General features: G+C 35.2%; 1 protein-coding gene across 6 annotated transcripts in view; it reads left to right on the top strand.

The window, feature by feature from the left end:
• tcf7 (transcription factor 7) overlaps positions 1 to 10,573 on the top strand; it is a 49,040-nt gene extending 38,467 nt beyond the window's left edge. For 2 of the 6 annotated variants that reach the window (XM_026195528.1, XM_026195529.1), the window contains 3 exons: positions 4,732 to 4,780; positions 6,448 to 6,520; positions 10,303 to 10,573. In XM_026195528.1, the coding sequence (XP_026051313.1) occupies positions 4,732 to 4,780; positions 6,448 to 6,520; positions 10,303 to 10,531 (351 nt within the window). In that variant the 3' untranslated portion in view covers positions 10,532 to 10,573. Of the gene's footprint in view, positions 1 to 4,731; positions 4,781 to 6,447; positions 6,521 to 10,279 lie in introns of all 6 variants that reach the window. The other 4 variants (XM_026195533.1, XM_026195531.1, XM_026195530.1 and 1 more) reach the window with 3 other exon arrangements.
• The last annotated feature ends 401 nt before the right edge of the window (positions 10,574 to 10,974 follow it).

Genomic DNA, 10,974 nt, shown 5'->3' with positions numbered 1-10,974 from the left:
ACTTTAATCCCGTAATATTACGACTTTATTCTCATAGTATTTATTCTTGTGGTATTACGACTTTAATCTCGTAGTATTATTTATTCTCGTGGTATTACGACTTTAATCTTGTAGTATTATTTATTCTCGTGGTATTATGATTTTAATCTTGTGGTATTACGACTTTATTCTCATAGTATTATTTATTCTGGTTGTATTACGACTTTAATCTCATGGTATTATGACATTAATCTCCTGGTATTACGACTTTATTCTCATAGTATTATTTATTATCGTGGTATTACGACTTTAATCTCATGGTATTACGACTTTAATCTCCTGGTATTACGACTTTAATCTCCTGGCATTACGACTTTAATCTCGTAGTATTATTTATTCTCGTGGTATTACGACTTTAATCTCGTGGTATTACGACTTTATTCTCATAGTATTATTTATTCTCATGGTATTACGACTTTATTCTCATAGTATTATTTATTCTCGTGGTATTACGACTTTAATCTCGTGGTATTACGACTTTAATCTCCTGGTATTACGACTTTAATCTCCTGGTATTACGACTTTATTCTCGTGGTATTACAACTTTATTCTCGTAGTATTATTTATTCTCGTGGTATTACAACTTTAATCTCGTAGTATTATTTATTCTCGTGGTATTACGACTTTAATCTCGTGGTATTACGACTTTAATATCGTAGTATTATTTATTCTCTGGTATTACGAATTTAATCTCGTAGTATTATTTATTCTCGTGGTATTACGACTTTAATCTCGTGGTATTACGACTTTATTCTCGTAGTATTATTTATTCTCATGGTATTACGACTAATCTCGTAGTATTATTTATTCTCGTGGTATTACGACTTTAATCTTGTAGTATTATTTATTCTCGTGGTATTATGACTTTAATCTCGTGGTATTACGACTTTAATCTCGTGGTATTACGACTTTAATCTCCTGGTATTACGACATTATTCTCATAGTATTATTTATTCTCGTGGTATTACGACTTTAATCTCATGGTATTACGACTTTAATCTCCTGGTATTACGACTTTATTCTCGTGGTATTACGACTTTAATCTCGTAGTATTATTTATTCTTGTGGTATCACGACTTAAATCTCGTAGTATTATTTATTATCGTGGTATTACGACTTTAATCTCGTAATATTACGACTTTATTCTCATAGTATTATTTATTCTCGTGGTATTACGACTTTAATCTCGTAGTATTATTTATTCTCATGGTATTACGACTTTAATCTTGTAGTATTATTTATTCTCGTGGTATTACGACTTTATTCTCATAGTATTATTTATTCTCGTTGTATTGCGACTTTAATCTCATGGTATTATGACTTTAATCTCCTGGTATTACGACTTTATTCTCATAGTATTATTTATTCTCGTGGTATTACGACTTTAATCTCATGGTATTACGACTTTAATCTCCTGGTATTACGACTTTATTCTCGTGGTATTACGACTTTATTCTCGTAGTATTATTTATTCTCGTGGTATTACAACTTTAATCTCCTAGTATTATTTATTCTCGTGGTATTACGACTTTAATATCGTAGTATTATTTATTCTCGTGGTATTATGAATTTAATCTCGTAGTATTATTTATTCTCGTGGTATTACGACTTTAATCTCGTGGTATTACGACTTTATTCTCATAGTATTATTTATTCTCATGGTATTACGACTTTAATCTCATGGTATTATGACTTTAATCTCCTGGTATTACGACTTTATTCTCATAGTATAATTTATTCTCGTGGTATTACGACTTTAATCTCATAGTATTATTTATTCTCGTGGTATTACGACTTTAATCTCGTGGTATTACGACTTTAATCTCCTGGTATTACGACATTATTCTCATAGTATTATTTATTCTCGTGGTATTACGACTTTAATCTCATGGTATTACGACTTTAATCTCCTGGTATTACGACTTTATTCTTGTGGTATTACGACTTTAATCTCGTAGTATTATTTATTCTCGTGGTATTACGACTTTAATCTCGTGGTATTACGACTTTATTCTCGTAGTATTATTTATTATCGTGGTATTACGACTTTAATCTCGTAATATTACGACTTTATTCTCATAGTATTATTTATTCTCGTGGTATTACGACTTTAATCTCGTAGTATTATTTATTCTCATGGTATTACGACTTTAATCTTGTAGTATTATTTATTCTCGTGGTATTACGACTTTAATCTCATGGTATTATGACTTTATTCCCGTGGTATTACGACTTTAATCTCGTGGTATTACGACTTTATTCTCATAGTATTATTTATTCTCATGGTATTACGACTTTAATCTCGTAGTATTATTTATTCTCGTGGTATTACGACTTTAATCTTGTAATATTATTTATTCTCGTGGTATTACGACTTTAATCTCGTGGTATTACGACTTTAATCTCCTGGTATTACGACATTATTCTCATAGTATTATTTATTCTCGTGGTATTACGACTTTAATCTCATGGTATTACGACTTTAATCTCCTGGTATTACGACTTTATTCTCCTGGTATTACGACTTTAATCTCGTAGTATTATTTATTCTCGTGGTATTACGACTTTAATCTCATGGTATTACGACTTTATTCTCGTAGTATTATTTATTATCGTGGTATTACGACTTTAATCTCGTAATATTACGACTTTATTCTCATAGTATTATTTATTCTCGTGGTATTACGACTTTAATCTCGTAGTATTATTTATTCTCGTGGTATTACGACTTTAATCTTGTAGTATTATTTATTCTCGTGGTATTACGACTTTAATCTCATGGTATTATGATTTTATTCTCGTGGTATTACGACTTTAGTCTTGTAATCTTAGATTATAATTTTTTTCAACATGGCACTAAAACGCTGTCATAAAATACAGAACTTTTATTAACATAACGAATAAAAAATATCACCATGTATAGGCTGAAAAAAATGAAAATCGAACCATAGAATGTTTACATCTTAGCCAATATTAGAACGTTTTTAAAACGAGTAAGAAAATAAAATAGGCCTAAATAAATTACACAAAGTTTAAATTCACGAGTTCACCCTTACATCTAATCTGAAGGCGAATAGTAGGCTTATTTTGGCGTGCTGTCCTGGGGGAGGGTTCCGGGCCCGGAGCACAGCCAGAACCCAAATAACTCCCCCTATCCCCAATTTGGGATAAATAGATTAGAAGTGAGGAGTTGGGGTGGAGGAGGGATGCTGAAAAAACTGTCGTGGGACAGGAGGTAGGAAGACTGGATATATATATATATATATATATATATATATATATATATATATATATATATATATATATATATATATATATATATATATATATAATATACGCTTGTGTGCTATTTAGGATGATTAGCTAAACGAGATGCATCTGTGCCAAATTGAATGATTATCTGATCGTGCTTCTCCCGAACTTTGTTAATAAAACCACATTAAGATAAAACCATGTGAATAAGAAACGAATAAAGAAAAACTTACAAAATGAGCTTAGCCAACATAAATATCAAGTCAGCACTCTAAATAAATAAAAATACTACAAATTGGGATTTATTAACACTGCTTGTAGAGTTTTTTTTTTCTTTTGGGCTGCAGCTCATTGTGCATGTTACTCCAAAGATAAAACTGGTTGTGTTTGTCATTTTGATATTTGATAGTTAATTAGATAAAATTATGTATTATTTATACATTTATATGTTAAATATTACTTATTAAAAATATATCTTATTATTTGAACAAAACCATGTCCCAAAGATCCACTGATTTATGCTGATTTACTGGTTTATCACCGCTACATGAAGTTGCTGAAGCTCAGTATTTTCAGGAAGTAACTCTCTCTCTCTCTCTCTCTCTCTTGGAGATTTACACCCGTCACATGAACACAAACTTCACCTGCATTTAGAGCCGTCACCTACATGTAAACAGGAAACACACAACCCACGCAGAGATATTAACTGCAACGCTGCAGGATGTCCACACACACACACACACACACATGCTCACACACACATGCTCACACATGCACGCACACAAACACACTCACACGCACACAGACGTTTGTTTTGTGTAAAGTGTGTTCATCCCATAGGTGTAATGGTTTTTATACTGTAGAAACTGTATATTCTATGGCCCTTCACCAACCCTACACCTAACCCTAACCCTAACAGGAAACTTTGTGCATTTTTACTTTCTCAAAAAAACTCATTCTGTATGATTTATAAGCGTTTTGAAAAATGGGGACATGGGTTATGTCCTCATAAGTCACCCTCTCCTTGTAATACCTGTGTCATACCCATGTCATTATACAGAGTTGTGTCCTGATATGTCACAAAAACAAGAGCACACACACACACACACACACACAACACACACACACACACACACACAGAGTGTATTTGGGAAAGCAGGGGCTGTTGCGAGACGTGCAGAGATCAGACATATTCAGGAGTTTACACCGAGTGACCGGTGTGATTAACATGATTCAACGTGTGTGTGCGTGTTCTCTAATAATCTCACATTATAATTTGTTTATAATATTATTCTGAATATAATATTCAGTTCCATTACTGTGATGTTAATTTCTTTTGTTATTGTTTATTTTAGCTTTGGCAATATTGTATCATTTACATTCATGCCAATAAAGCAATCTTGAACTGAATTGAATTGAATTGATCTCTCATCACCGCAGGGCAAGAAGAAGCGGAGGAAACGAGACAAGCCGCAGGACTCAGGCACAGGTACATCATCTCTGATCATGCTTCACACACAGATCACACTGATGATCACACACACCTGTGACACACACCAGTCTTACTCCGCAGAGGAACTGACTGAACTCTTCTGAAGCAGTCAGAGGATTCTGCTCATCAAACTATTCATTCAGACTCTCCACTTTTGACGAACATCTGTGTAAACTAACATGATTTTATACATTTCTTATGCACCAGGGTTATTATCGTTATCTAAAACTAATTGAAACCAATCCTCTAGACAATAAAATAATACTGATGTTTGAATAGCACTGGTGTGAGGAGATTTAGAGATGCACACAACTCTCGTTCAGACGAGTCCAGATCAGCCATAACTTCTGGCTAATAAATAATGCACATATGTGTAATATATACTTCACTTACACTTTCACATAAAATGATGAAGTAACAACCCTGAAATAAACCTGAAATCTTGAAGTTTTTATTTTTTGTAAAACAGTAGTAATACAACAAAACGTTTTGTATGGAAGCTTATTAACCCTTTAAGGTACCCACTATGAAAAAAGCAAAGGAAAAATTATTTCTTTGCATTTACTATTCAATTATGATAAGAATAACAACACTCAGTAGTTTTTTTTTTATGAGACCCTACAGTATTTTAGATACAGTCCTCTACCAAACGGTTGAGATATCTGTTCATAATAAAAGAACAACATTCAGAACAAGTCATATTAAGTGCAAGTTCTTGGCTTATAAAAAATCAGATGACTGCTATTGATGGCTCCAAACACATCGTGTGTGTGTGTGTGTGTGTGTGTGTGTGTGCGTGTGCGTGTACTTGTTTTTCTATTCTGGTGGGGACTTAAACCTGAATACACACAGACTCATGGGGACTTGTGTCACGGTGGGGACCTAAATTGAGGTCCCCACGGGTAAACAAGCTGATAAATTACACAGAATGAAGTTTCTTGAAAATCTAAAAATGCAGAAAGTTTCCTGTGAGGGTTAGGTTTAGGTGTAGGGTTGGTGAATCCCACCACAGGATTAGAAAAAAAAAAAATTATCAAAAAATTCTGACCTGTTGGTATCTCACAATTTAGATTTTTTATAAGTATTAAAAAAATGTATCTTTCTTTTTTTCTTGCAATTCTGAGTTCATCTCATTCAATTCTGACTTTTTTCATCAAAATTCCAAGTTTTTATCTCACCATTCTTTTTTTCTTTTTTTTTAATTCCGAGTTTGTATCTAGCAATTCTTTGTTCTCTGAATTTTTTTTTTTTTATTATTTTTAATTAGAATTGCAAACTTGCATCCTAAAATTCTGAACTCTTTTCTCATAATTGTTAGATATAATCTTGCAATTGTGAGTTGTAAAGTAAAGGAAAAAAACATTTTCAGTTGTGATTTTACATCATCATGCTGTTCTGAAAAAAAAAGTAAACTCCCGATTGTAAGAACAAAGTCTAAATTGAGGTGTAACCTAGTGGCAGAACTCATTAACTGCTCTGAGAATCCTCTTTGTCGGTGTGCATGCTGGAGCAGCTGGGTGATGTCATGGATGTGTTAGCAGTGTGCTTGGTTTACATCCTGACTGTGATTGCCTTTCTCTCTCCGCCTCTAACCTCTCTGCCTCGGCTCTTCCTCTTCTCCTCTTCTTCTCTCTTTCTCTGCACGCATGCTGCCTGTCGCTCAGACCCCGGCTCACCAAAGAAATGCCGCGCTCTCTTCGGCCTCCAGCATCAGACGGACTGGTGCGGTCCCTGCAGGTGTGTGAGTCTGTCACTAACAGCGCTCTGCTCTGCTTCCATCACAAACACTGAGTCCTGCTCCTGTCTGACCAGGGGCTTTTAATCTACTTATGGGTTATTATTAATATAGCCTACACTCGTCCGTCAGAAAGAGGAGTGCTTCGTGTGATTATAGAGTCACAAAGACTGCTGATTGTCTAACCTTTGACATTTGAGGAATGATGCAAAAAGCTATAAATATTACTATGGTAATTTTACATTTAGGATTTAATTGTTGTATTATTATTATTTTTTTTTTTTTTCTTAAATATTATTTTACACTGAAATATTACAATATACAATATTTTAATTTTGTTTTTAACTGTGATATTTTTTTGTTATTAATCATAATTGTTGTTATTTTATAGCCATATTAAATATTGCAGCACTAGTCCAATAGTAAGATTTATTTTATATATATATATATATATATATATATATGTGTTTTTTTTTTTTTTTTTTTTTTTTTTAAATAATAACAGTAGGTTATTATGATATAATCACAAACTTTTGGATTAAATTGTGCATTAGACCAATAGTAATATTCCTTTTGTTATTCAGTTAATTATTTAGCAATAATATTTGCAGTTATCATTATAATTATTATTATTAATGTTGTTGATATTATTTTATATCCATACTGATAAAATTACAAACTTTGGACCAAATTGTGCAGCAAACGAGACATTAAAATAAAATAAAATTTCCCTAAATAGTGCAGCTCTTTAAAGGTGCCATCTGTAATGTTTGGCAAAAAAAAATCAAGTCATACTCCACATTCCATAACAGATGGGGGCAGTATGCCTCAATAAAGTGAATTGGTCTACTCTAGAGTAACAAACGAGAAACGGCATAGTCTCTATGCTCCGCCCCTACTTTCACAACAACACTACAGCCATAGCCGAAGCCTAACTGTGCGTTCACACCGCCGGCGTCTAGAGCGTCAAAAATCGCTCTTGCCGCTCTGCTCACGACGCTGCAGAAAGATTTGTGAGCGCTCAGGCGCTCTAACGTAGATCGAATGCTTATTTTGTATTTAAAGCGGCCGCAAAGCAAACAAGCTTGTTGATCTCGTGCAGACTAACCACAAGGAGTTATAAGTTAACCTCATTAAATATTGTTGTGGACGAAATATTAGGATCCTTTATTAAAATTAACAATCTCAGACACCTTGGTCCACGTATCACTTTTAATTTATTTTTTATGTCCCTGTACGCAAACAGGGACACATCATAGATGAATACAAACGCTAAACAGCAATAATCAACCTGTCCTTTATTCTGCTTGGGAACTGATGTGCCAACTCTCAAGCATTCAGCGTGAGACACACGCAATTGGCTCTTTTCACACGCTTTCACGCCACACATCAATTTTTTCACGCACAGAAAAACCACGAAGCAAAGAGGACACGGAGACCAACAGACTAGACAGAGCAGGTTAGTTATGATATGATAATAGGGCTGTGCAAAAACTCAAATGCGATTTTCATGCACCTCTCATCAGTAAAGACGCTCCTGTAATTAGAAGTATATCCCCAGCCTGTGCATTCAGATCAGGGTTGCCAGGTTTTCACAACAAATCCTGCCCAGTTGCTTCTTAAAACTAGTCCAAAACTAGTCCAATCGCGTTTCCGGGAGGTTCCCCGATAAAAATTGCTTCCCGGGGTTAAAATATAAATTTTTGGGAAGGGTTTCCCTGGTAAAATTAGCATTTTAGGGGCTAAATATCACGTTATTGGTATTGGGATTGCTTCAAACCGCGGACATGAAAAACAATCGCAGACTTGGCAACACTGGTTCAGGTGGAGCGGCAGTTACTACACAGAGCCGTAGTCTACCGACAACTAACACAAAATCGCTTTCAAAATCGATACATTTCTATGTTATAACTTCCCGAAAACAAATACACAAACATATAAAACAAACTTCTAGCGAAATACTAACAGCATCTAACTTACTAATCCAAAAGAAATGTTGCAAGTTCGGAGTCGAACCTCATTTCTTTCAGGTCCATCAGTTGTATCCAGCGATTAAAAGCAGTGCCGATGTTAATTTGATTTGTGATTCCGAGCGCGGTTGTTTCCCTGTAGCGGGTGACGCTCTCTTCCCTTAACTGAAATGAACTAGTGGGCTGTACTTTCCACATGATTGACATCAGGTTCAAGTACACGCCCACAAGCCGTGCGAGTTATTCGTGTATTGCAGGTTGGCTGGTGGTTATGCTGCCCGCATATCGCCTCCCACGGCCGAAACTGGTATTACGACACCTGTCGGGCCGGGGCTAGTAATGCTAATGCTAATTAAGGTTGATATCTCTGTAGCACTATAACTTGACATTTTTTTAATGACATCATCGCCCTTATTTCTTCTCATTCTTTTGATGCGTGTAGGTCATGTTATGGATATTTTTACCTCAATTATTGCATATGGCACCTTTAATGTGTATGATCTAAAAATACACTTTTTAATTTATTATTGAAACTTAATATACACTACTGTTTTTTGTTTTTTTAAATAATGTTTTGATAATGTACTAAAATATCAATTAAAACAAAAACAATACACCATAGTATTTAAAAAGAAATATAAATACATGGCTACGAACAGTATAAAATGCAAAGTATAAACATCAAAATGCATGACTATTTTAAGATGAGCATTATGCAAGAATACTAGATTTCATTTACAATAATCAACACTAAAATTCAACAAATAAAGGAGCTTCACAGTGATGATGTCACAGAAGAACCTTCAACACCTGAAGAACCTTTCTGCTTCACCAAAGCTTCTTTGTGACGAGAGCTTCTTCAGATTATAAAGGATGAGAAGAGATTGACTGAATGCTTCTTTGTGGATCCAGAAGTGGTTGTTCTGTGGCACGGCTGTGAAGAACGAGTCCCCAGTAGCTGTAGTCTGAGAGGCAGCGATCAGTATCTGGTGTGAGTAGAGTTTCTCTGCTCCTGAGACTTTGATGCGGCCGAGAGAAAGCGTGTGTGAGACTGTGATTTGTGTGTGCAGTGACTGATCTCCAGCGGCTCCTGACGGGGCTGGCACTGTGGTTTGCTTTCGCTGCGGTTTACGTGTCTCGATCGCTTTCAACTTTCACATTCAGAACGAATCTCCAGAGCAACACGCTGCAGACAAAAGCAGGGTTTCTCAGTCAGTTCTGAGATGGAAAACATCCAAATGACCTGAGGTTTTAACTTTATTACGCTTCATCTGTTTGCGTTTCGGTTACAGTTCATGCGGTTGTATTGCTAAGTCTATTGACAGAGGATGTTGGTCATCATTCACTTGATAGTTTTATTCTTCAGTCACAAAATGAAACATTAGATTTTTAATGCAATGCAAATTAGTGCGTTTTAGATTAGAACATCTTGAAGATTCTACAAACTTATGCATATATTTATGCAGGACTAAACATCATTCCTGCTTGTGTAAAATTGACTGATATTAATTTATTAATGTATTTTTCTTTAAAACTGTAATTGGCTACGGTGGCTGTTAGGTTGAATTTATGCTTTGAGTTCTTGTAATCTCAACTGGAGTTTTTTAGGAAAGTCAGAAGTGTCAAATAAAGCCGTCCTGCTTTCACTAAATTCACACGTCGTTTTTTCGCACTTATTTTACCCCATCTATATATTCTGGCATAACTGTTTGTTTTGTGTGCTCTTTATTTTCTGTCATTGTTGTGCAGAGTTCATCTTTGTGACGTTTCACATCCACGCTTTATTCACAGATAACTCTCTTGACTGTTCCTAGGAGGAAAAAGAAGTGCATTCGCTACCTTCAAAGAGGACGCTGCACCAGCCCCCATTCTTCCGATGGAAGTGCTATAGACTCCTCCCCTTCACCTGTCAATCACCTGCCAAACCCCGCCTCCCCCACCAGCAGTCCCCTCCCACAGAGCGTCAAACGCCCCGCCCACCCGCCCAGACTCTCGCTCGACTTCAGCAGAATTAAAACAGAGAGCCACAATAACCCAGACTGATCACGACGGAGACCGATCTCACCTTCTTCAAGTTCTCTTCACTTCAGTTTCCTCAAAACAAGATCAAGTTCACATGGGGTGTCCTCTCCTCTTTTAGGAAGTCATGGAATTAGATTTCCATGTGGATGAATCTCATGAAGAATCCTCATTTTAATGACAATCAAGCATATTGTTTTCATTACCAATAGTGCAAAAAAGATCATTTTTGTTACTGTAGTATGGAAAATATATGTATATATATATATATATAAAGCACACATTAACAGGGTTCAACGCTTACAGTTTTAGATCCAATACAGTTAAGTAGTTAAGAAACATTACACGAGCAAGAGTGCTGTTTTCCCAAATATCAGCACGATTGAGAATGGGATTTTATCTGATTCTGCAATCAATCATTTGATCTTAAAAGCCACCTCTGTTTCATTTGAAATGAAATTTGGCTG

This window comes from Carassius auratus, chromosome 21, assembly GCF_003368295.1.
Source record: "Carassius auratus strain Wakin chromosome 21, ASM336829v1, whole genome shotgun sequence".
Taxonomy (NCBI): Eukaryota; Metazoa; Chordata; class Actinopteri; order Cypriniformes; family Cyprinidae; genus Carassius; species Carassius auratus.
Note: the sequence above shows the minus strand (reverse complement) of the source record. Positions and strands in the feature narration are given on the sequence as shown.